This window comes from Hipposideros armiger, unplaced genomic scaffold (genome assembly GCF_001890085.2).
Source record: "Hipposideros armiger isolate ML-2016 unplaced genomic scaffold, ASM189008v1 scaffold_266, whole genome shotgun sequence".
In the NCBI taxonomy this organism is placed as follows: Eukaryota; Metazoa; Chordata; class Mammalia; order Chiroptera; family Hipposideridae; genus Hipposideros; species Hipposideros armiger.
This window is the reverse complement of record NW_017731616.1, coordinates 1,886,610-1,913,533: the sequence shown is the minus strand read 5'-3', so window position 1 is coordinate 1,913,533 and position 26,924 is coordinate 1,886,610. Positions and strand designations below refer to the sequence as shown.

The following is a 26,924-nucleotide window of genomic DNA, read 5'->3' as shown; positions in this document are numbered from 1 at the left end:
GTTAAAGCACATAGCTTCCATGGTAATAGATGCTCTTGAAATGTAAATTCATCTTTCCTGAGAAATGGACCTTTCCATATATTTGGCAGCAGGACTACTCTGTTGACTGATTGTACAGTAGTCCCTTCTGGAGGTAGGTAAGGGGTTACTAGAAATACTTTCCCCCTGAAAAACAGAGGTCACCCAGGAAACAACGACCCACCTGGAAGTATAACTGAGAGGCCTGGGACTGAGTCTATATGCTATGTTGGTTGGGACTTCCTCTGCAAGTTCCTGTTGATCTTTATTTTTGTTGTTGTTTGTTTTCCTTTGTTTTCTTTTTTTGGTCTCTTAGTTGTTCCTCTTCTTTCCCCCCAAGTTTTCCTTCACTGAAAAACTCTTTACTTCCACAAGTCTCGCCATTGTTTTTGTTTAGTGTTACACAAGGATATTCATTGTTCATGGCCGGAGTCCTTCTAAAAGCCTCTCTGACTTCACTTTAAGAACTGTGCAGGTGAAACTCAGCTGTTGAGGACTTTTTTGCCCTGACAATAAAAATGTTTGGTCTCAAGCCTGTAAGTTGGAAGCAGTGGCTCCTGCTGGGCTGAAATCCTTGGAATCAGGATGTCGTTGGGCTGATGGTAGGTGGGCTGTGTCACAGGGCTGATGGCTTGTATACCTACAGGAGGAGTTCTCTGGCCACACCGTTGGTACAGCAGCTCCTTCCAGGCTCATTCATGGAACAGGCATGGCGGCAGTCTTGGAGAAGAGTGCCAGCCCCGGTCAGAGGTAATTTTGTACTGCAGAAAGGTGAACAAGACCAGTAGGAAGCTCCCATAAGGACCAGGGGAGGGATGCGGGTGGATGAGATGGGGAGACACAGTGTGGGCTGCTGGGGAAATTCAAACCTCTGTTAAGACGTATTTACATCATATATATGCTTCAATGTATATTACATCTAGTCCAGTCATCGTGACTGATACAGCTAAATTGACTAATGTTATATACATCTGTGAACATTCTGACTTAATCACAGTTGTCACCATTACCTGCCCTCCTGACAAATCATTGTGCTCCTCTCCTTTGAGCAAAGAGATCATAATGACAGCCTACTTTTTTATCTGGCCCCAGTTCCCTTTTCAGCGCAATTAGAAACCGCCTCTTTCATAAGCCCATGCTCTGTAGGAAGTGAAAAAGTGGTCTAGTGTTTTCTATTTGTCAGAAAACGAATGGATTCCTATCTCCCTTAGCAATGCCAGCCTAGGATAAAACATTAGATCCTGATCTTCCCGCTAAGACGTGCCTGTCATATCCCTTCCACCCAGGCCAGAACTATGGCTACTGAAATAGCCCTCCATGAAGTGCTAATCAGAGCTAACGATCCTTGTTTGCCACTGGAAAGACGGGATTCTCTCTGGGGCGAAACTTGCTATGCAGTTCCAGTTAGATGTATTGGGTGTATTTGACCTTATTGGTGTCCCCTTTCATCTCATGCAAAACCTGACAAAATCAGGTAAGATAAGAAGGATATCAGCTGTTTGAGCTATTGCTTCACACAAGTATAAGTTCTCCAGTTCCAGAGCTTTTGTCTAACTTTTTTTTTTTTTTTTGATAAGCACATCCTGGTAAAAGCAAAGTGGTAATTAAGAATTGGACTTCAAAACAATAGTTGTAATAATTATTTCTGTAAGTTTCCTGAATTAGCCTTAGGCAGTTGGTAGTGGAAATAATAACAGAAGGGAAGTGGAATACATCAAGAGGTGCCAAAGTGGGTTTGAAATTTTGTTAGGCCTAGTAACTATAATTGTAGCCTGTGACATGACTAAAATAATTAAAACTGTCTAGTAGTTAATGAACCACAGCACATAATAATGGTCATAATAAAACCATATACAAAGATGTCAAGTGAACACTTTAGTAGAAGTTCAAACAAATACTTAAAGAAATGACACTTCAATATTTGGGGAGATTACTACGAGTAATTTTATTGGTTCAAAGATATTTTAAGATCTTATTTAGAAGTTGCTAGGAAGTGTATAAAAATATGATTTTAGTTAAAGTTTTGTTATAGAGCTATTTCTCTGAGTGTAAATTATAAATTGTAATTTTGGTTTATAAATGCCCTTTTTGTGATAATAGAAAACAATTTTTATAATTAAATTTTCAATTTGAAAGCTTCTGAATCTTTGACTTTATTTGATATAGTTAAACACTTGAGATTCTGATATTTTGTGATCATATAAAAGGAATTCAGTTTTATCCCATCATTATATAAAACTTATCTACGTAGCAATATGTACATTTCTTATCAAATAGTTGTGTTTGGGGAATTGTGACCTTTAAAATAAAGATCACAAAATAACTTATTCCCTTTAATAATTAATCTTATATTAAATATATGTAGTAATTTAACTTATCCTGTTCTGCTTTCCATTGATTTCTTCATTTCCTTAATTTCACACTTCGTTAGATCTTAAAAATAAGAAATCAAATGAATTAATTTGGGAATAGGAGCAGCCAATTAATTAAGTTAGGAGAATCCTAAAAAAATCATTGCTGATCTGCCATAATATTTTGAGCTCTAAATATTTTATTTCAACCCTTATTATTTTAATTAGTTTCTAAACTTTAACATATTTTACAACTTGTTGAAGTTTCATATAGATTTAAGGGTAATTTTTTAATGTTAGTTAGAAGCAGGATTCCGTGAATTGCTATTGAGTTAATTATTTGCGTTTAGAAACAAAAACCCATATATTTAATTTATGTTTATGGAAGGTAAAAATAATTTGATATGATTGAAAATTCTGAAATACTGTTGCTACTTAGGCAAGAACTAAAAGCTACAATACATTCCATTTGAAAGAAAAGATGAGAATCCCATCTCCCCAGTGACATCCAATGCCTTCTTCCAAGTTACTGATTGTGGTGACGTATTCAGAGCTGTTATATATACAAAGTCCAGACTAGTAGGACATTCAGTTCAGGATTCTTACACCAAAACCCCTCCCTACCCTTACCATAGCAATGCTTTTATCAAGAAAAAGTATGTAAAACTAAAGGGAATCCATTATATCATTTACAATACAAGATCTGTATCTTATTTAAAGAATCTGCGGAAATTAGGGAAAATGGCATAGTTGGAGATTATAAAACATTACACTTGTCTTTGCTAATTCTCTAGTATAATTGATAGCAATTGATGGTAAAACCCTTTCACTAATATAATTGGCTTAAATTTGAAAATAATTTTGTTCTTAAGATGTCAGTAAACAGGCTTCCTGCTTTCTTAACTTTGTTAATGATTTTTTTTTTTTTTGGCATGAGCTTCTAAATTCGTCTATCCAGTCTATGCTTGTTGAAGTACCAGTCATTTGTGAATTGACTTTTATAGCAAGTGTAGAACTGTGTAAGAAAATGAATGACATGGTCAGTGCATGAAGACAAGCTGTCAGAGGGCTTTGGTTGTATACACAGTGTGACTGGTTCTCATCTAAAAGCTAGTGTACTGTGTTTAGTCCTTCTTTACTTAAAAGTGAATCACTGATTTCACTTATATTAAAATATTTTAATAGTTGAGACTAATAATCATGGTTTTTATGAGGATTTTGAAGCTTTGTGTCAAGACCATATTTTTGACAATATCAGAAGCTTTTAATAAGGTGCTTGCTGCTGAGCTAATGATATGCTTTTGGTAGTATTTCTTATATATATCTTCAATAGACATATTCAGGCTAGTGTGAATGTAATAATCAAGCCTCAATCAAACCATACTTAGTATGACAAATATTGCATTATCCTGTAATTTAGGTATTCACGCTTCTGATAAAGGGCTTAATTCGACTCCTTGAGGAACCGGGAAAACACTATTGATTTTACACTGGAATGCAAAGTAGCAGCCTTTCATAGTGCGAGATATAAATCACTTCCTAATTAAAATTAAATCAAGAGAAATTAAGAATCTCATGGCCTTATATGTAATGGTACACAATCTTAAGTGTAAAATTATATTTTGTATCAATTGTGTTCCTGTGCATGGGTTTCTGGGCAAAAAATTTTGGCGGCTAATCTTAATAGAAGCAGATAATATTGACTTTGAAAATTTCTCTTAATTTCTTTCTGTAGGAACATTGCAGTGGACTGAACTACTTATTTCAGATATAATTTATGTATTTTTGTTTTCCCTTTTAAGAAAATGTCAAAGAAATTTTTGGACAGACTATTATTCATCATCATATCCCTTTTAACTGGGACTGTGAATTTATCCGACTGCATTTTGGGCATAATCGAAAGAAGCATCTTAACTACACAGAATTTACACAGTTTCTCCAGGTGAGCTGTTTTCATAACTGGTGTAAATATATACCATTCCTCCCCCACCTCCTTCCCTTTTGGTTTTACCAACTTTATTACAAGAACTAGCATTCCCCTGTGGCATTTTACCTCCATTTTTCATGCCCCACTCCTAGAGGCAACTTCTTAAAACTTTTATGATTGTTTCTTTCAGTGTTTACTTCCATAGTTTTAAATAAACTTATGCTGGTACTTCTACTTTTTGATTTTTCACTTTTAGGTATTTTTTATTGATTTTGAGCTATGGGAGATTAGGAGCTACTTTTCACCTTTCCCTCTCTCCCACAGACTTGGAATTTTCTGTCCCCACCCTTTATGATTATATCATGATCTGCCTAGATCAGTATCATATTTGAATTACTATAATTTTATAAACATTATGCATGACTAAAGTAATTAGTTTTTTTAGTTCTAGTTTTTCTTATCTGTCTAGTTTTCTATGTATTAATGTAATTCATTTTTAAACTTTGCCTCAGTTATTAAAATCTTATTTTAATATGTTTAAAATATATTAGGTATTCTAATTTCCTCTTTGTAGAGCTCTCTAGAAGCTTTCTTTCTTTAAAAAATTGAGGTAAAATTCATTTAACATAAAAGTAACCATGTAAAAGTGCGCAGTGTGGCATTTAGTGCATTCATGGTGTTGTACAACCACCACCTCCATTTCTAAAACCTTTCATCTCCCCAAAAGAAAACCCTGTGTCCATTAAGCTGTTACTTCCCATTCCTTTCTCTCCCTAACCCCTGGCAACCATAAATCTAATTTCTGTCTCTATGGATTGACCTATTCTGGATATTTCATATACAGCTGACTATGGGTTTAAACTGCCAGGGTCCTCTTATACATGGATTTTTTTTTAATATGTTTTTGGGGATTTGGGGAAGGGGAACAGTGTTGGGGAATTGGGGAAGGGGAACAGTCAAGTTGTTGTCCTTTAATCTTAGTTGTGGAGGGCGCAGCTAGCTCAGCTCCAAGTCCAGTTGCCATCCAGCTGCCCTTCGGCAGCTCACAGCTGCTCAGCTCAAGGTGCCTTGTTCAATCTTAGTTGTGGGGTGTGCAGCCCACCATCCCATGCCGGAGTCAAACCGGCAATCTTATTGTTAGGAGCATGTGCTCTCACCAGCTGAGCCATCCTGCCACCTGTTGGCAGCTCAGTGGCAGCTGAGCTCAGGAGCAGTTCACTGGCCCATGTGGGACTCGAACTGGCGACCTTGTTGCTCAGAGCTTGCACTCTAACCAACTGAGCCACTCAGCCAGCTCCTCTGCTCTCTAATCTTAAAAATGTAATTGCTATCTTCTCCTTTTCTATTCTGTTCATCCTTGAGTTTTTATTTTGTTTATTTTTTGTTCTTTTATTGTGATTTTTGTGAAGAGTGGAGTTTTGGAAGACAGTAGAGTTAAACGTACTTGTTCAATCTCATCCAAAGCCAAACTATTTCTGAAGCTCTGCTATTTTCATCTCATAGTTAGATAAAAAGCATTTCCAAATTCACAAGATCTTTAGCTTTAGCATAATTTCCTTTTTTCACCATTTCCCTCAGTTCCCCTACCCACCCTATCAATCCAGAAGCAGATTTATTTGAACATTTCCTTATTAGGCTACCTTTTTAGGTGAATTAGCTTTTTAAAGTATCTTAATTTATTTTATCTTTTATAAGCCCAGAGTATTGTTTTTCTTCACTAGGGTGATGACAGTTTGAAAACTGTATCTTTTAGGTATGGATATTTGTAGAACCCAGTGCTTGTTCTAATATTTGCACTGTTAGTACCTACCTGACTGACCTTATAAAATCCTCAAACTTGAAAAGTTGAAAATATTATACATTTGAGAGCTGAAGCTAGTATTTTTTTTTTTTTTAAGATTTCTCCAAAAATGGCTTGCTTTCATCATTGGTTCCCTGGTATTTACTAAAGTATTCTACCCTGATGTTTTAATTATACTATATAAACTGAGAGCTTTATATATGGAGCTTCTTTTTTCTTAGGTTTGCTTCTAATTTTGAAGTACTTAATTTTTATTTTTAAAACTTTTTAATTTAAAAGACTTTGAATGTATTTAAAAATAGACAGAATAATATAAAGAACCTCCATGTATCCATCAACCAGCTTCAACAATTGTTAACTGTTGGCCAATCGTGTTTTAGCTATACTCTCCACTCTTCCCCTACTGGATCATTTGGAAACCAATCCCATACACTCTATAGTTTCATCTGTTGAACTTCAAAAATATATCTTTAAAAGATACATCAGATTCAACTGTTGACTTAATAGAAAGTAGAAATTCTGTCCTTCTAACATTACTCTTACATTGAAGATTCTTTCTCTTTAATATAAAGGCCCGCATTTTCTTTAGTACTGAGTGTCATTAATAATGCTTAATCATGCCTTTGGTTGGCACTAGATATTTTTGAGAATCTAAGACATATGCATGGAGAAGACACAAACATAAAAAAGACATAAAGAAGAAGGAAAAAAACATGAGTGAGGAATGGAAAACGTAGGTAGGGTATAGACCTGTGTCTGCTTCTGATGCTGCTTAGGGATATCCTTTCCAGGAGGAACACTTTCAACAATATTTTAATGGTGAAATAAAGACTGAAAATTCCTGCTTCATTTGAAGGATGGTGTGGTTGAGCTGAGATGATAGGAAAATGGAATGAATTAGGGAGAATGGCTTAAGTAGAAGAGGAGAAAATTCACAAGTATGTGGAGATTAAACAACATGCTCCTGAACAATCAGTGGCTCATAGAAAAAGTGAAAATAAAAAAATGTCTTTAGACAAATGAAAATGGAAAAAGAGCATTCCAAAACTTATGAGATGCAGCAAAAGCAGTTCTAAGAGGGGAGTTTATCATGATAAACTCCTACGCTAAGAAAAAAAGAAAGGTCTCAAATAAACAACCTACCTTTACACCTGAAGAAACTAAAGAAGAATAAACTAAGCCCAGAGTGAGTAGAAGGAAGTAAATAACAAAGATCAAAGCAGAAATAAATGAAATAGAGACTAGAAAGACAATTAAAAAGGTCAATGAAACTAAATGCTGTTTTTTAAAAAAGATAAAGTTGGCAAGCCTTTACCTAGACTATGAAAAAAATGACTCAAATAAAATTAGAAATGAAAGAGGAGACATTACAACTGATAACAAAAATGCCAAGGATCATACCAACAAATGAGATAACCTAGAAGAAATGGATAAATTCCTAGAAACATACAATCTACCAAGACTGAATGATGAAAAAATAGAAAATCTGAACAGACCAAACCAATTACTAGTAAGGAGCTTGAATAATAACCATAAACCTCCCAACAAAGAAAAGTTCAGGACCAAGTGCCTTCACTGGTGAATACTACCAAATATTTAAAGGAGAATTAGTACCAATTCTTCCCAAACTCTTCCAAAACATAGAAGAGGAGGGTACACTTCTTCCAAATTCATTTTACAAGACAGTATTACCCTGATATCAAGACAAGCCAAGGATACCACAAGAAAAGAAAATTACAGGCCAGTATCCCTGATGAAGATAGATACAAATATCCTCAACAAAATATTAACAAACTGAATTTAATAGTACATTAAAAAGATCATACGCCATGATCAAGTGGGATTTATTCCTGACATGCAAGGATGGTTCAACATATGCAAATCATTAAATGTGATATATTACATTAACTAAATAAAGGATAAAAATCATATGATCATCTCAAATGGTATAGATGCAGAAAAAAACATTTGACAAAATCCAGCATTCATTTATGATAAAAACTCTCAGCAAAGTAGGGATAGAGGGAACATACCTCAACATAATAATGACCATATATGACAAGCCCACAGCTAACATCATACTCAAGTGAAAAGCTGAAAGCTTTTCATCTAAGATCAGGAACAAAACAGGGATGCCCACTTTTGCCACTTTTCTGTTTGCAGATGACATGTATTTTATCTAGAAAAATCCTAAAGACCACACACCTGTTAGAGCTAATAAATGCTATGAAAGTTGCAGGATCTATATAAAAAGTCAGTTGGATTTCTATACACTAACAACAAACTATTGGAAAAAGAAACTAAGAAAATCTCATTTACAATAACATCAAAAAGAATAAGGTACTTGGGAATAGATTTTATCAAGGAAGTGAAAGATTTGTAAACTGGAAACTATCACACATTGATGAAAGAAATTGAAGAGGACACAAATAAATGGAAAGATATTCCATGTTCATGGATCAGAATTAATATTGTTAAAATGTCCATACTACCCAAAGCAATCTATAGATTCATCACAGTCCCTATGAAAATTCCAATGGCATTTTTCACAGAAATAGAAAACAAAAGTCCTAAAATTTTTATAGAGCCACAAAAACCCCCAAATAGCTAAAGCAGTCTTGAGAAAGAACAAAGCTGGATGCATCACACTTCCTGAATTCAAACTATATTACAAAGGTATAATATTCAAAACAGTATGGTATTATCATAAAACTGACACATAGATCAATGGAACAGAATAGAGAGCCCAGAAATAAACCCATGCATATATGGCCAATTAATTTTGACAAAAGAACTAAGAATATACAATGGCAAAAGGGTAGTCTCTTCAATAAATGGTGTCGGGAAAACTGGATATCCACATGCAAAAGAATGAAACTGGACTACTATCTTACGTTATATACAAAAGTCAGCTCAAAATGGATTAAAAACTTGAACATAAGACTTGAAACTTTAATCTCCTAAAAGACAATGTGGTGGGGTATGGTCCATGACTTCAGTCTTGGCAATTATGTTTTTGAATTTAACACTAAAAACAAAGGCAGCAAAAGCAAAATAAACAAGTTGGGACTCCATCGAACTGAAAACCTTCACAGCAAAGGAAACTGTCAACAAAATGAAAAAGAGACCTATGGAATGGAAACCTATAGAAAATATTTGCAAATCACACATCTGATAAAGGGTTAATATTCAAGATATACAAGGAACTCATACAACTCAGTAGCAAAAAACAAAACAAATAAAAAATACTCCAAATAACCCAGTTAAAAAGTGGTCAAGAGACTTGAATTGACATTTTTCCAAAGACATACAAATAGCCAGCAGGTACATGAAAAGTTGCTCAACATCACTAATTATCAGAGAAGTGCAAATCAAAACCACAGTGAGATATCACCTCATCGCATTAAGATGGCTACTATCAAAAAAATCCAAAAAACAAAAAACCAGAAAACAAGTGTTGGGAGGATGCAGGGAAAAGGGAACCCTTGTACACTGTTGGTGGAAATGTAAACTGTTACAGCCACTGTGGAAAACAGTATGGAGGGTCCTGAAGAAATTAAAAATAGAGCCACCTTGTGATCCAGAAATTTCACTTCAGTGTAAATATCCAAAGGAAGCAAAAAAAAATCACTATCTCAGAGATATCTGTGCTCCCATTTTTATTGCAGCATTATCTCAATAGCCAAGGTATAGACTCCTAAGTGTCCACTGACAGTTGAATAGATAAGGAAATTTTGGGGTGTGTACACACACACACACACACACACACACACACTCACACACTGGAATATTATTCACCCTAGAAAAATAAGAAAATTCTGCCATTTGCAACAACATGGACGAACTTGGAGGGCATTATGCTGAGTGAAATAAACCAGACAGAAAAAGACAAATACTGCTGGTATCACTTATATGTAGAATTAAAAAAGTTGAACACATAGAAACAGTAGAAAAGTGGTTGCCAGGGACTGGGGGGGTGGGGAAAGTAGCGAGAGGCTGGAATATCTAATGTATAACATGGTGACTATAGTTCAGAATACTGTACTGTATAATTGAAATTTGCTAAGATAGTAGAATTGGTGTTCTCATCAAAAAGAGATAAATGTGTGAGGTAATGGATATGTTAATTAAAGTGGTGGGAATTCTTTCATGTCATATACATATATCAAATCATCATGTTGTACGCTTTAAATAATTAAAATTTTATTCGTCAATTATACCTCAATAAAGTTGAAGTATTTTTTAAAAGTTGGGCAGGGGAGAGAAAATTTTGTTAAATCATGCTGATTGTTTATTTTGTACTTTTTCTCTTTCATATGTATTTACCAATTGAGTTTCAGTTTCTCCATTTCTATTGCTATTTTCCAGAAAATCCAAATATTTAAATGTATGATGATAGATGTTAAAATATTTAGATATTTTCCTCAATGTTATCATTTAATTTTTTAAAGTGAAGACTATCAAAGATTTAGTAGGTTTGAATACTTGTCCCTAGTCTATCAACCTAAGAAAAAATACTTTTAAAACTTCTTTTATTGTTAAATAGCATACAAATAAAGATATATACAACAAATGTATAGCTTAATGAATTATTATTAGATACACACCTCCTAAGGTAATTTTAATGTCTTTGAATTACCATTAAGATTATCACAAGCCCATAGGAAAATATAATTAAGCAAATTAGTAAAATGGTGAAACTTCTACCAAAAACTATTTTAAATGTAAGAAAAAGGTAAAGCAACATGATTTGTAGGCTTTCATAAATAAACGGTAGTGAAAACTGCAATATTTAATTTTATCTAGGAATAATATTTTAATATTTAGATATGAATATTATTTTCATGTTGCAAATATTGTGAAAATGATATCAAACAATACTATTATTATGTTGTGATAACAGATTTATTTGCATTATGTAGTGGGCCCTTAGGACAGAAGTGTTCTACAATAATTTTGAGTTTAATATAGTATTTAGGGTAATACTGGCACATTTTATTGTTTTTATGGATATCACTTATTGCAAAGTTTGGCTGTCCAGTAGTTCAAAAGTTCAGAGATCTTCTGGATTGTTTTACAGTTTATGAGTAACTCTGCCCAAAGTCGAATGGAGTGACAGCTGAACACATGTTATGCAGTTTGTCATTCATAACTTTCATGTTACAATTACAGTTGGCCCTTGAACATGTTGTTCAAGGGTTAAGAGCGCCGAGCCCCATGCAGTGGAAAATCCGTGTATAGCTTTTGACTTCCCCCAAACTTCAGTCATCCCTCGGTATGTGAGGGGGATTGATTCCAGGACGCCCACAGATAGCAAAGTCAACAGATGCTCAAGTTCCTTATGTAAAATGGTGTTGAAAGTGCATACAGTCAGCCCTCTACATCCACGGATTCCCATCTACAGAGTTGGGAATCCGTGGATGTGACACCCAGGGATAGGGAGGGCCGACTGTGTATTTATTGAAAGAAATTCTTGTATAAGTGGACCCACGCATTTCAAACCCATGCTGTTCAAGGGTCAGCTGTACTAGTACACACACCAGCCAGAGTGGCTCACCAAGTTCACTTCAAAAATTGTTTGAAAAATGGCCTCTAATTTATTGAGAGAAAGACTTTGATTGCAACATTTAAGACTGAACAACTGAAAATGAATCTAAACTTTTAATTCAGGAAGTACTCTTGGATGACAAGAATGCCTTCAAGCAGGAGAGAAAAAATTACTACTTAATTTTAAAGGCTGAAATAAAGCACTAAAAACTCTATTTGTTTTCAGTGCTGAGAACTTTTCAAGTAAATGAAGGTTCTTTCTCTTCCCTTTTCTTTATTGCTGTGCTGTGATTTATCTTTCTTCTTGGGAAGTAAGGTAGTCTATTTTCAGGAAAACACGCTTTTTAAAAGAAATTAAAAGTGTCTTAAATTCAGAGCTGTACATTGATCGTTTCTGTAGAAAGTGCATGTAGCGGAAGAATACCTGTCCTTCCTTTCCAAAACATTCACCCGAGTGGTACTTGAACCAATCTAAGGCACTATTTCTAATTTCTCTCTCCAGGAGCTACAATTGGAACATGCAAGACAAGCCTTTGCACTGAAAGACAACAGCAAAACTGGCACAATTTCTGGTCTGGATTTCAGTGACATCATGGTTACCATTCGATCTCACATGCTTACCCCCTTTGTGGAGGAGAACTTAGTTTCAGTAAGTAAAAGCAAGTACTTCAACTTTCCGTTCCCTTAAACCTTTTGAACCATTGGGTCCTGGATTGCCTCCCTGGACCCATCTGACTCTCAACTATTCTACCTTCATGCTTGGTTGGTAGAAGGTAAACAGGTGTGAGTGTAAGGGAGGTGGGGGTGAAGTCTCTCCCCAGACCATAGCAGAGCCACCATCTTGCTCTAGTATATTTCTGAATTGTTTACTTCCATCCACAGAGTCCAACTAAAGAATACAAGGGAGTTTGTAGATAAGGACGTGCAGTTACTTTTTCCAGTGGGCAGTACCTCTTCTTTCCCTACCCCACCAGGTTCCCAAAGCCTTGCTATAAGATTGGCTCCTTCCTTTGTTGCCTGCAGGGCGCTGTTTGCTAGATGGATCTTCACTGAGCTCTATACTGTTTTAATAACCATGGCCATGGCAGAAGGTATGGAGGAAGTATGTGGACACCAGCCTCTGTGGCTCACTGCCCTCTCTGCCCCTTCACCTGTGCATTCAGCCTGCATGGACCAGACAGTTTTTTGTTCTGTAAAACTTAATCTCTACAAAGTAATCATCTGGACCAATGGCACGCTGATTTCATCCACTGCCTCACAAAAAGTGGTGTAACGTTCCTCACTTACCAGTTTTCTTGTTCATGCGTTGTACTTATGTGTAAGTTTTTGATTGCTGCTTGTTTTTCATGGAGGGAAGCCAATGAGTGCTTTTGTTGTTTCAGCTGAAGATCATTATCCCTGATTTAGACTGGGGTAGAAAGATCAACTCCTGTTCTTTTTCTTCAGTGAATTTGAACATGGAGCATGTCACTTTCTCCTACACATTTCACCTCCTTGACACCCATCTCCCACTCCCTTACCCTCACCTCATACCCCAGTCAAAAAATGGAAGGAGGGAAGGCAAGAAAGCAAGGGAGAGGGAGGGAGGAAGGGAAGAAGGAAAGAAAATCCTACAGAGGAGGACTCACTGAGTGCCTTAGGGTGTAGGGACCCATTTAATTTCCAATTGGGTTAGATGATAGCCTTAATTTACCAAACACCATTTCAGTTCCCGGAGGAATGCATTAAGTAATTTGCTTTTGGGTCACTGGTATCCAAATTCAGGCTCATACAAATATCATCTGTATTTGGGTTAAGGCGTGTGTGTGAGAGATGGTGGGGTGGGTACATTTGCCCGCCATTACCTGTACTATTCTTAATAGACCTTCTTGATTAAGGTTGTCACACTGGTATTTCTTTGAGTTTTTAATAGAGAATGTTTTCAATCATATGGGTTTCTTTGACTCTTGGCTTAGAAATGGGGTTTTTGCAAACTATAAAAAATATTCCCTTTTCAGTTTCTGTCCAGAGGGAGAAGTTACCTCCTCACTCTGCAGAGGTGATGAAGGCCACGTTGCCCCCATCCCCCGCCAGACGTGAAGGCCTCTTTTGAGCTGCTCCATTAAAGACATAGTTCACCGTGAAGAAATCCTGCCTAGATTTTGTCTACATTTTTGGGAGTTTTTGGTAGTTGTACCTTTCATGATACAGATTCAGCGCCCAGCACAGATTAAATGTCTAAATAGAACAATGGCCTTTTAAAAAAGATTAGGCAAGTTGATATAGTGAAATAGTCTTAAAATTTAAAGTTACCACTGTTTTGTGTGTGTGTGTGTGTGTGTGTGTGTAAAAAAATGCAGGTTTAAAAGAATGCTCATTATATTGTAGTATTGATGTTTGGATTATCCAGAACTAGCAGGAGTTCCATAGTTGAGGGTCTTGAAAATCCTGTTTAAATAACCATTGTTTTTGATCTACGATAATTATATTTGTTGTTTCTGACCTTATAGGTAGATGAACCGTAAAGTCCAACTTCCAGATGTTGCTTTCTTCCTTAAAACCTAAATTGCATAGACCTCCCCGAGGGCATGAAAGGCACTGAGTGTTTCAGTACGACACTTGCCTCATATTTATGGACTGTTAATCACTTTAATAATGAAGACTCCTTTGGATATTCTTTGAGAAAAATGCAGTGTCCATAAACGTAGTTTTTGTTTGTTTGTTTGTTTGTTTGTGATGTTTAACTTTTTGTGTTGTGGTTTCCTAGGCAGCTGGAGGAAGTATCTCACATCAGGTTAGCTTCTCCTACTTCAATGCGTTTAACTCCTTACTGAACAACATGGAGCTTGTTCGTAAGATATATAGCACTCTAGCTGGCACAAGGAAAGATGTGGAAGTCACAAAGGGTAAGATTTAAAAAATACGTGTTGATTTGAATCTCAGCGTTTTCGCTTTTCTTTATGTAAGGCATGAGGTTGGTGGTCTAATTTTACCAGTCTGAAGCCAGATCTATTATAGAAAGTATGTTGCCTTGTGTGTATGCTTCACTTGGGCCATAATGGTCTCCAAAAATCCAGGTGGATTTAATGGGATGCTGAGGTCAGGAATGGAAAAGTGGCTTTGACAGTTTTGAAAAGAACCTTGGCCCAATCTGTCACACAGGTCAGTGGCACTGTGGCAGCAGCTTGTTTGTACTGGGAAGGACTTGCCACAGAAAGAAGGGCAGGCCCACTTCTTTCTCCGAATTTGTAGTGGGATGTTTTAGGTGACTGGACAATGGCTAGTTCTTTTATCTTGTAAATCTGGAGACCGAAGGGAATAAATAAGAGAAGATGCTAACGAAATTGTTTTCTGTTTGCAGTTAATTTGTCTGTTTGTGCTGTTTTATCATCTTAACATTTTATCTTTAGCCAGCTTTCAGAATTTTGTAGTTATTCCTGGGTAGTTGAACTGAGGTATTTAAATTCAGTTTTAGATTTTAAAAATAATACTAAAATGCCTTTAGCTTGCAGATTATCATTGGCTAAGGTAGAAGTTTGTTGTATATTAAGATTGTAAAATATTTTTTTTCTTCCAGAGGAATTTGCCCAGAGTGCCATACGCTATGGACAAGTCACCCCACTAGAAATTGATATCCTCTACCAGCTTGCAGACTTATATAATGCTACAGGGTAACTATTCCAATATTTCTTCATGATATTTATTCACAGGACAGTTATTTCAACATGTGGTGTGCTTTCAGTTTATTTTACAATTGTTTATTCAGTATATAAGTTTCAAGAAAGAGAAACAGTCAGATATGGGAACTGGAAGGAGGGAGAGAGAGAGGAAGACAGATGAAGACAGACTAAAGGTAAAGGGAGATAGAGGGAGGGAAAAGGAAGGAGAACAAAGAGGGAAAGAAGAGAAGGAAGGAGAAGAAAAAAAGAGGGAAGAGATGGAGAGGTAAAAGAAGGGAGTAAGGGGTTACGGGGCGTGAGAAGGAAGTGGGGGAAGGAAGAAAAATGAGAAGGAGGGAAGTGAGAAGAGGTAAGACAGAAATGGAAAGAAATTGATTTAATCTGGACTGTTGGAGGTATTAGGAATTTCAAGAGATTTGTGGAAATTTATGTACATTTATAAAGTAAACTGAGGTGCATGTTCAGGAATCTTCTAACCTTTTGGGTTCATTGTGAATGCTCATTTTACTAAACAGTGTATATACCATTTTGTGTTGTAGAGTATCATTTTCTTGAAATATGCCTGTGACATTATTGTCATAGATACCATCACAGACAAGCTCAGCTGTTTTATGCCTCTATTTTATAGGCTAAAAAAACCTAAAGCACATAGAGAATATTGAATTTGCAAAGTCTTATGCAAATCCAAAAGAAAAACTCTTATCTGTGAGCACCCAGCAGGACCTGTGGGATAGGGGACTTATGATCTATTAAGTGATCAGATTTTTTTTTAGTCACCACTAGTAGTTAAGTATAGGAATATCTGAAAAATGGGTTTTAACCCTGAGGAATTGAGGACTAATAGAAGTTGAGTATAGATGGTGATTTATTGCCTTCATGCTATGGAATGAATTACTGAGCTGGAGATGATACTAAATATACCAGCCAGTCTTTGGTGATTGACATGAAATATTGAATCATGTCTCATCCATCTAGAATTCACATTTTTAGTAAAGATTTTGAGCCTCCTACACCATCATAGATGCTTTCAAAAAGTGCTTCTCAAAACTGTTATGTGTAGTGACCTTCTAGCTTGTTCATGGAAAGTACTTATTTTTAAGTAAATTTTATTTTGAAAACAATGGTGCATTCACATGGTTCAAAACTCAAGGAGTTTAAAAGAGCATGCCATAAAAGCCTCTGTTCTACCCTGTGCTTTTGCTTGAAGACTACCACTATCTACCAGATAAACACAAAATCTTTCTCAAGATACTTTGCACCTATGCATTAAGTGTATATACTAAGGGAATACATTTAGTATGTATGAATTGTCAACGTCTATACTTTGCTTCTGGCAAACAGTATTTCTTTACTTTAAATATCTATCATTGAAGTCTTATTAAATTTGTACACTCCACATTATTTCTCTGCGATCTTTTGGTTTTTTGTTGTGGCAAGCAGACTCTTGAGTTCTTTTTTCTCACTATGATTGGTGTGAATAGAAAAATACTACTTTTAAGCCATAGTTCTTCCACCCCACCCCCTTTTTTTCTGAGGAAAGATGATCTTAGTATAAGGAGTCTGTTGGTGTCTAACAGTTCTTTTTTCCCCATATTTTTTGCCTAAAGGCGCTTGACTATGGCAGATATTGAGAGAATAGCCCCATTGGCTGAGGGGGCCTTACCTTACAACCTGGCAGAACTGCAGAGACAGGTAGGTGTCTCATGAATAGAATCACTCCAAAAATGCTGAAATAATATGTACATGACAGCCTAGAGCTTCTGAATGATGAAATTTAACAACTACTTTCCAGAAAAAGACTTTACTTAGGTCAAAGATTACCTTTATAGAACTGTTACCCCTATCCTCTTAGGGTATTTTTATGGGGTAACTAGATTTATGTTTGCGTTTTTTCTTTTTCTTTTCTTTTTTTGTTTGTGTTTTTTCTTGTAGCTTATTAACATAAGGAAAATAAGAGGGCTTACATACATGGACTTGGCTTCCTTCTGCCTAGAATTATAAGTCTTTTCATTTGTCTAGTTACATTTAAAGATTAGTGTCAAGTTCACTTTGTATCATTAAACTGATATTTATAGGGTTTTAAAAAGATATTTTTATTAAAATCGATCTAACATACAATATTATATTAGTTTTAGGTGTGCATAGTAGTTATTCAACATTTATATACCTAAAGAAGTAATCATCATGATAAGTCTGACACCATACTATGCTATCACAATATTATTGACTATATTCCCTATGCTGTACATTATAGCCCCGTGGCTTATTGGTTTTATACCTAAAAATTTAAACCTCTTATTCCCCTTCCCTTTTTCCTCCCTTTTTTAATAATTACAGTTGACTCAATATTATATTCATTTCAGGTGTTTTAGTGGCTAGACATTTATATAATTTAAGAAGTGATTCCCCAGACTAGTCTAGTACCCACCTGGGACTATGCTTAGTTATTACCATATCATTGACTATATTCCCTATACTTTACATCCCCATGACTGTTTTGTAATACCAATTTGTACTTCTTAATGCCGTCATCATTTTCACCCTGCCCTCCAACCCCACTCCCACCTATCACCTCTATAAATCTAATACCCATTGACACCATACATGGTTATTACAATATTGTTGACTGTATTCCTACACCTCATGGCTACTTTGTAACAAAAAATTTGTATTTCTTAATCCCTTCCCCTTTTTCACTCACCCCCAACCCCTATCCTGTTTGGCAACCATTAAAATATTTTCTGTATCTATGAGTTCGTTTTGTTTATTTATTTTGTTCCTTAGATGCCACACATAAGCAAAATCACATTGCATCTATCTCTATCTGACATACTCCACTCAGCAAAATACCATTCAGGTCCGCCCATGCCACCACAGATGGCAAGAACCCATTCCCTTCCATGGCTGAGCAATATTTAATTGTGTGTGTGTGTATATATATATTACCACCTCTTTGTTCATCCATCGACAGGCACCCAGGCTGCCTCTACATCTTGGCCATTGTAAACAATGCTGCAATGAACATGGATGCACATATCCCCCAAATTAGAGTTTTGGGTTTCTTTGGATAAATACCCAGAAGTGGGATTACTGGGTCCTTCTTTGTCTCTTGTTATAGCCTTTGTTTTAAAGTCCATTTTGTCTGGTGTAAGTATTGCTACTCCAGCTTTTTTTTTTTTCTTGGTTTCCATTTTCATGAAATATCTTTTCCCATCCCTTTTCTTTCCATCTGTGTGTGTCTTTCAATATGAAGTGAGTCTCTTACAGTCAGCCTGTGTAAGGGTCTTGTTTTCTTATCCATTCAGCCACCCTATCTTTTGATTGGAGCATTTAATTCATTTACATTGAAAGTAATTGTTGATAGCTATGTAGTCATTGCCATTTTATTATTTATCTATCTATCTATATCTATCTATCTATCTATCTATCTATCTATTTTTTTCATCTTAAAGAAGTCCCTTTAAGATTCCTTGTAATACTGGTTTGGTGGTAATGAACTCCTTTAGCTTTTTATTGTCTGGGGAGCCCTTTGTCTGTCCTTCTATTCTAAATGATAGCTTTGCTGGATAGAATAATCTTGGTTGTAGGTCCTTGCTTTTAATCACTTTTTTAATCACTTTGAATATTTCCTGCCAATCCCTTCTGCAAAGTTTCTGTTGGGAAATCGGCTGATAGCCTTATGGGAGCTCCCTAGTGGGTAACTAACTGCTTTTCTCTTGCTGCTTTTAAGATTCTGTTTTTGTCTTCAACCTTTGGCATTTTAATTATAATGTGGGCCTCTTTGGGTTCATCTTGTTTGGGACTCTGCGCTTCCTGGGCTTGTATGTCTATTTCCTTTGTGAGGGTAGGGAAATTTTCCATCATTATTTCTTCAAATAGGTTTTCAATTTCTTGCTCATTCTCTTCTCCTTCTGGCACCCCTATGATGTGAATGTTGATACACTTGATGTAGTCCCAGAGGCCCCTTAAACTATCCTCATTTTTTTGGATTCTGTTTTCTGTTTGCTGTTCTGATTGGGTGTTTTCTGGAACCTTATCTTCTAAATTGCTAATTTGATCCTCCGCTTCATCTAATCTGTTGATTCCCTATAATGTATTTTTCATTTCTGTTGTTGTATTCTTTATTTCTGACTGGTTCTTTTTTATGCTTTTTATATCCATTTTTTATGTTTCCTATCTCTTTTTTGAAGCTCTCCCTGAGATCACTGAGCTTCCTTATAATCAGTGTTTTAAAACTGTGTCTGGGAGGTTGCTTATCTCCATTTTGTTCTATTCTCTTATTTAGGACATGTCTCTTTGTCTCCCTATTTTGGCTGCCTCCCTGTGTTTGTTTCTATATATTGGGTAGGGCTGCTATGTCTCTTAGTAGGGTGGTTTTATGTAGTAGGTGTCCTGTGGGGCTCAGTGGCGCAGTCTTCCTGATCACCTGAGCTGGGTGCTCCAGCTGTATTCCTTGTATGGGTTACGTGTGCCCTCCTGTTGTAGGTGAGCCTTGATTGCTATTTGCACATCAGTGGGAAGGATTGATCCTTGTGCTGATTGGTTTTGAGGACTAGTCTTGACTATAGTGGAGGAGCTTTTGTGCAGGGGCTGACCCTACGGAGTAGGATTTGCTTTTGCAGGGCTCCGTTGCCTGCCCAATCTTCCCTTTGGGTGAGTCATCCCTGGAGGCAGCTGGGTGATGCTCTGGCTGGGTGATACACACCATGTGTGCCAGCCCCAGAGCCTTTTGGGACGGGCCCACCGAAGGCCAAGTTCAGCCACAGCCTGTGCCCTGCCTGGGGTCACCTGGCATGAGTCACAAAGCAATCCACAGATGGCTACCGCTCACACTGGGCTTGGAAGCGCCTTGAGAAGCCAAGCCACAAACCAAGGCCAGCTGCTGCTCGGGCTGGGCTGAAGGCTGCTCATTTAGAGGTACGGAACACGCTGAAGCCAGATGCTGCTTGTTTGGGTTTTGTGAACTTTTGAGAGATTTTAGGAAAGTCCACAGCATGCGCCAAGACAGGTCATTTATACGGAAAAGCCACTGGAAGCAGCTTGGGTGGGCCTGAAGGTTATGTGGGGCAGGTTCTTATGGAATCAGGGCGAATGAAGGGTGTCAACCAGGTTGATGGAGACTCAGATAGGGCGACTGCCTGTGTTTGCACTCCAGGAGTGGGGAGGGCTCCACAAAGAAACAGTGGCTTCCCCTGTAGGAATCTGCTTAAAACTTAGATAAACTTCCTATTCATAAAATAGGAAGGATGGTATATTTTATTGTTATCTCAACCTGTGAAAGTTGTTATGAAAACACATGTGCATGATAGATAATCTGTGAGTTCAGAAATAGAAGTTATGAGAGAGGCAGAAGTTAAGAACTTGGGTTCTGATTACGTAACATCCTTCCTTTCTCAAGTTTTCTCATTTATTAAATAAAGAGAATAGTATCCATCTGATAGGGTTATTGTGACAATTACATGAAATAATGCACTTGCATTAGGCCTGGCACCTACTGAGTATGCAATACATGTTAACTGCTATTGCTATGGTTGTTACTTTCTTTAATATGAGAAGCCTATTTGAGCAAGCTCCAAGTTGGGCTCAAATATATATATGACACAAGTCCTTCCTTCATCCGCCCTCATCTACTTCTTTTCTTAGGTGGAAGAGGATTGGAAGTTAGGAAGAATTATATCTTTATAGTTCATCTTTATTGCCTGGATTGTTTTACTTTTAAATTTTTGTGTGCTGGCTGAAATTCTTCGTTATATTTTTTAAAAGTTTAATTGGTGGTTATTCGTGTAGAAAAAAATCCCTACCTCACATCATACATAAAAATCTATTCTAGTTGGAGTGTTCTAACTGTGAAAGATAAAAGCTTAGAAAGAGAACAGGAGATTATATTCATGATCTAGAATAAGCAGGAGATTATATTCATGATCTAGAATAAGCAAGGATCTAGAATAACTGGGTACAAAATTCCTGTCATAAAGAAAAAGATTAATAAGTTGAATTTCATTAAATTTAAGAACTTTTGTTTATTAAAACATGTCACTAAAAGGGTGCTAAAACAAGCTACAACAGTGGGAAAGATGGAGGATGTCCAAATAGTATAAGAAGAAAGAAAAGGAAGGGAAGAAAACAAGAAAGAACTGGGAAGGAAGGAAGGAAGGAAGGAAGGAAGGGAAGGAGGGAGGCAGGAAGAAGCTTAGTATTATTAGTAAACAGAGAAAATACACATTAAATCTACAATTAGATGCTATTTTTATACTATTCAGATTGGCCAAAATTATACTCTTACAATGGCAAAGTGTTGTTCAGGAGGTGGAGGAATGGTAACTGTCGTAAACTGCTGACATCACAACTTTGGAAACAATTTTGCACTATCAACTACAGTGGAAGAGACACATACTCTGTGACCTGACATTCTGTCTTCTGGGTGTAGTCCCTAATAGGAATCAGTACATGTGTTAATTAAAAGACACATGCAGTAATGTATATATAACAGTACCATTTGCAATAGCAAAAAAATGGAAATAATTGTCTGTTATTCATTAACAGTAGAATGGGTAAATGTGGTAGAGATGACCAGCGAGAAAGGTAGAAATTTTCATTTGGGGAAAGTGAGTTAAATAAAAGGAGGTAGGTTGCAGAGAGAAGAGGATGTGACATTTCTGGAACGTGAAACACTTTGGAGGTTAAAACCAGGTTAAATACTAATGTTGGCCCTATGTGAGAATGGGTAAACTTCTTTTTCTTTACTGTATGTCACATACTTTTTCAATTGTGTGGGGTAAATGACCTATGATGGACCTGCTTGGGCATATACCTACATAAAAAAAAAAAGTTTTGTTTTTTGGGAAATTGTATTCAAGCTGATCAACCACTCACACAGAGAACTTTTGGAATATAAGCTGGGTTGGGTTCTGCCAAAACATTATCAGGATGAGTTTTCTCTTTATTTCCTGTATAATGTTCCTTAGACATTGGACTTTGTCTCTTTTCTGTATTTTGCATACTCATGGACCTTCTTTGAACTTTGGATTCTTGAGTACAGAGAAAGCATTACAATCCACTTAACTAGTTCCTTTTTTTGGAACTTTTTGTCTTTGTCACCCATGATAGTTTTACCATATATGGAAGTCTGTTCCCCAAAAGGAGGAAATTGAGTTTATATATTAGTTTCATTTCTTTATTTCTTTATTTGCTATTTATCTCATTTAAATTATTTGATTTAAAGACTTATTACAGTGTTTAACACAATTTAACTCCCCTCTTACTGAGAGAAAAGTATATATTGTTTAGCATCAGGGAGAAACTCACACACACACACACACACACACACACACACACACACACACAGAGACACACACATTTTTCTTTACCTTTATTCCTAGACTGTGGTCTTTGGCTTTTAATCTTGTTTTGAAAGGCCAAGAATATTGAATTCAAATCCAGTTGTATTAAATTCATAGATGTGACTTGTGGACAAAAGAATTTTATTTTATTTTACCTAGCCTCATTTTGCCATTCTAATGATATATTTTAGTTGGTATAAAATGTATCCCTTTTTCCTCTCCTGTACCCAGTGTAACACCTTAAGCGTTTCCTCTCTTTTCTTCTATCTATTAATAGTGCCCATTTGGAAGAGGCAGCTCTCTTTATTGGACTGGCATACTACATGAAGCAGCTTGGTTTGGGCAGGTTGCTTGACTTGTTAACTGACATGATATATCTAATTCTCATTTATAGGATGAGGTACATTCATCAACAAAAGCAAAAGAACTTTCTCCTCTCCAAATGAGATCTCAAGTCATTTCCTGTCATACACATATGCTTATGTGCATGAGGTAGCAGGTTAAAAGTCAGTGAAGATGCTCAACTCTTAATTTTGCTTTGAAAAACACTTAACTAATCTTGTTAAATATCACCTTCTTGATCATAGTCATAACCTTAAGGGAAAGAGTACCTTTTCCTTTAGCCCATTTGCTCGGGGTAGGTGATCTTTTTAGTGCTGAGCACTTTCAGCCTAAATGCTAAAAATACAGTACACAGTCAATAATAGGAATGATAGCTACAGTAGCATTCTACTTACGAATATTCATGAAGTGAAATCCATGGAATTAATTACATTAATTTACATACCTGAATACAAGGGAACTGTAAGTTATAGTGATAGCTGAGCCTAAAAAATCCTAGTTACCATATATTGTATGGTGTTTTTAATAAATACTTTTTAATAAGGGCGGAGACAGTATTTCTTTCAAAAGGCATTTGGGTATTTATAGTTAGAGATGTTTTTAGCTAAGAATTAAAGCACAGTATAGTCCTTCAGTTTTCATAGGATTTTGTAGGGCTTATAAACATTCTTTAAAGGAAGAGAGTATAAAGAAAACATGTGTGGATGAACACAGGAGAAACCTTTTATATGAATAAGGGAGTTAGTGGTTACTTGACTCTTATTTGAGATCTTAGCCCTGTTATTCTATGAGTTTTAATTCATTGTATTCTTTGAAAGGAGACATGATTGAAAATAATTCATAATATATAAGAATGAGGTTTATTTTCACCCAGTTTTGTGATTGAGAAGTTCTAATTTTGGGTAAAAGTTTTATGTGCATGTTTTTAGAAGTTAAAAACATATATGCTATGTGTTTAATAGGTAGCATAACAGCCACATTGATTTTAAAATATTTTTTAAATGTTATAACCTGAATTTCTTCAAAATATATGATATTGAACATCATCTTTACCTTGAAGATACAGATTGTGTTTGTTTTCAACTATGCTGTCTTTAAAACAGAGTATTAGAATTAATTGGTTAGCCTCACTGTGTTTAGTCAACATTTAAAAAAACCAACTGAATCATATTCAATGTAACACTTTAAAGTGATACCAAAAGGTTTTCGAATTAAAAAAACAAACAAAAAAATTTTTTATCATTTCATTTTATCTCATTCTTTTATAATTTCTATTTTTGAAATATATATTATTTTATATGTATTATGTAAATTTATAAATATAAATATGTACATAAAGATATAATTATATATAAATAATTATATATAAATATATAATTATGTATAAGTAACTATATAATTAAATATATGACGAGTACAGTGGAACATGTATGTCATTTATAAATGAAATCATATATTGGGGTTCAGTGCTTAAAATCTTTGCCTGGAAGGGAGTGTTCTTCAATCATGAACAGTTGGAGTCATGAACAAAATGATGGAGGATGCAATGGGGTGACCAGGGCCAACACTCTGCTTATTCCCACCTCACTGTGAGACCTTTGGCAAGTCACCTGTCCTGTGCATCCTATGGTCATCTTACATACACTCTAGTACTGACAGAATAGTACAGTGTGGTCTCACTGTGGGTAGAAAGTGCTGAGTGTCAGCATCCCCCTGATGGCCACACAAGGGAATTTATTTACAGAAGATTGAAACATCAGACCCCTGGGGACTGCATTAGGGCATATGTGTTGAGTGGTTGGTAATGTACTTTTACCCTTTGGGAGATAGCAAATCTCTAAACAGCCTAAAATTAGTATTATTATTGTTATAGTAATAAACATAACAAAAAGTAATTATTTTTTTGGATGGCACATTGTTTGTTCTTCTGTGAATGAATCAAAATTAGGCTTCAAGGTTTTGTTAAAATATTCTACTCTCTTCCATATTAGATTCCAAATAAAATATCAATCTCAAATTATTAATCGCTCACTTTTGTTACAGCATATAAATCAAACATAATGGATGGCTATACAGTTGTTTGAGCAAGCTTGGTAGGACATGATTATGTATGCTTTCACTTACTTGGATTATAATAAAGTTGGTATATTAGTGTAGTTGAGATTTATAAAATATTTAGTGATAATTGAAGTAGTAGTGTTTTACTAATTGTTAGATTTCTAAGGGTTTTATCTTGAGTTTTCACCAAACATTATTTTCTTTTTTAGTAGAATTTATTGAACCATAACATGATGGCAAGCTTAATGAGCTTTTTAAAAGATCTCTGATTACAGAAATCACAATCAAACATTAAATATTTAGATATCAGATGCTTTGGTTAAAACAGAAATGATGTTAATTGTGGTGCAAAATTTATAAAACAAGGTAGATGAAAACTTTTTATACACTGCTTCCCAAATTGTCCGTAAATATCTGGCTTTGCCATATTTAGCTTGGTTAATTGAGCTTTGAAGAGATTATATAGATGAAAGCAAATCAGAGTAGACTAGCTTATATTTTTCCTATTTTTAGACTCTTAAACGTGGATTCCCTCTTCATTAAATTATTCTAAGGACAGCATCTAAACTTTTTATTATGCGGTTTTTTTAAAAGCTCATATCAAGTTAATATTTTTCAAGTTTTCTTTATGATAAAGCAAATATTTCATTCCTTCACTGCAGACTGTTCATATAGCATAACTGCTATTTTCATAATGCAAATATTAAAGAACAAGACTGACACACTAAAATAGACAAATGATTTCAGATTCTTTATGCTATAGGATACCTATGAAATAACATTCTGAATCACAGTAGTATTTTTCCCTTTGCTATGCTGTCATCATAGATTTTATGTTAGCACCATAAAGATGGTTAGGACAGTGGTTCTCACCCTCGCTACCTAGCAGAATGATTGGAAGCTTTTTAAAAAATATATAAGCCCCAGGCCCCAGGGACTTATTATTTAAAGCCCCTTAGGTGTTTTCTTTGTATAGATAGAGTTGGAGAATACATAGGCCTAGGAGAGCAAATACTCAATAGCATAGGTCAGAAACACTGTACTTACCTAGCCATAACCTCAGTGGTTGAACTGCAAAGCCAGAAATAAGGCTCTGAACCCTTGAAATAGTAGTTATTAAAGTTTTAAACTTTAGTTCAAAAGAGATGCCCTTGATCTCATTTTACATATAATCCTAACAATCCTAGTTATGTGATTTCTGTAGCCCTGATAGATGAGAGGTGGCAAAATCAAACTAGGAAGCTATTGGTAAAACATATAATAGCTGCTCAATAACAAAACAATAAACAATCCAATCGAAAAATGGGCAGAGGACGTGAAAAGACGTTTCTCCAAAGAGGACATACAGATGGCCAACAGACACATGAAAAGATGCTCAACGTCACTAATCATCAGAAAAATGCAAATAAAAACCACCATGAGGGCTGGCCAATTGGTGCGTTGGTTAAGAGCTGGCTTGGGATGCCAGAGGGCCCCGGTTCGGATCCCACATATTAGGGCCAGTGACACTGCCCTTTACAGCTGATGCTGAGCAACAGCTCGACCTGGAGCTGGGCTGCCCTGAGTCAGCTGTGACGGCGTAGGCTGCAGCCCCTGCTGCAGTGGGCTGCCATGGGCTACCGTGTGTAGCAAGCAGCCTGCATGAGCGGCCAGCAGCCGCTGTGAGTGGCCATCCAGAAACCGGCAACTGATCTGCCTCACCCAGGAAGAGCGCAATGATGATGCCAACTTGGGCCAATGAAGCAACGTCCTCCACAACTAGACTGAAGAACAAAAGGATAGCAACTTGTCTGTTCTCCTTCCCCCAATTCTCGAATAAAAATCTTAAAAAAACACACACACAAAGGGCCGGCTGAGTGGCACAATGGTTAAGAACTGGCT

General features: G+C 36.0%; 1 protein-coding gene across 3 annotated transcripts in view; it reads left to right on the top strand.

The window, feature by feature from the left end:
- SLC25A12 (solute carrier family 25 member 12) overlaps window positions 1–26,924 on the top strand; it is an 86,958-nt gene that overhangs the window by 36,387 nt on the left and 23,647 nt on the right. Inside the window, exons 2-7 of one of the 3 annotated variants that reach the window (XM_019656808.1) lie at window positions 665–768; window positions 4,172–4,311; window positions 12,147–12,293; window positions 14,391–14,529; window positions 15,201–15,294; window positions 16,911–16,995. In XM_019656808.1, coding sequence (XP_019512353.1) covers window positions 717–768; window positions 4,172–4,311; window positions 12,147–12,293; window positions 14,391–14,529; window positions 15,201–15,294; window positions 16,911–16,995 — 657 coding nt within the window. In that variant the 5' untranslated portion in view covers window positions 665–716. Of the gene's footprint in view, window positions 1–664; window positions 769–873; window positions 1,493–4,171; window positions 4,312–12,146; window positions 12,294–14,390; window positions 14,530–15,200; window positions 15,295–16,910; window positions 16,996–26,924 lie in introns of those variants that run through there. The other 2 variants (XM_019656807.1, XM_019656806.1) reach the window with 2 other exon arrangements.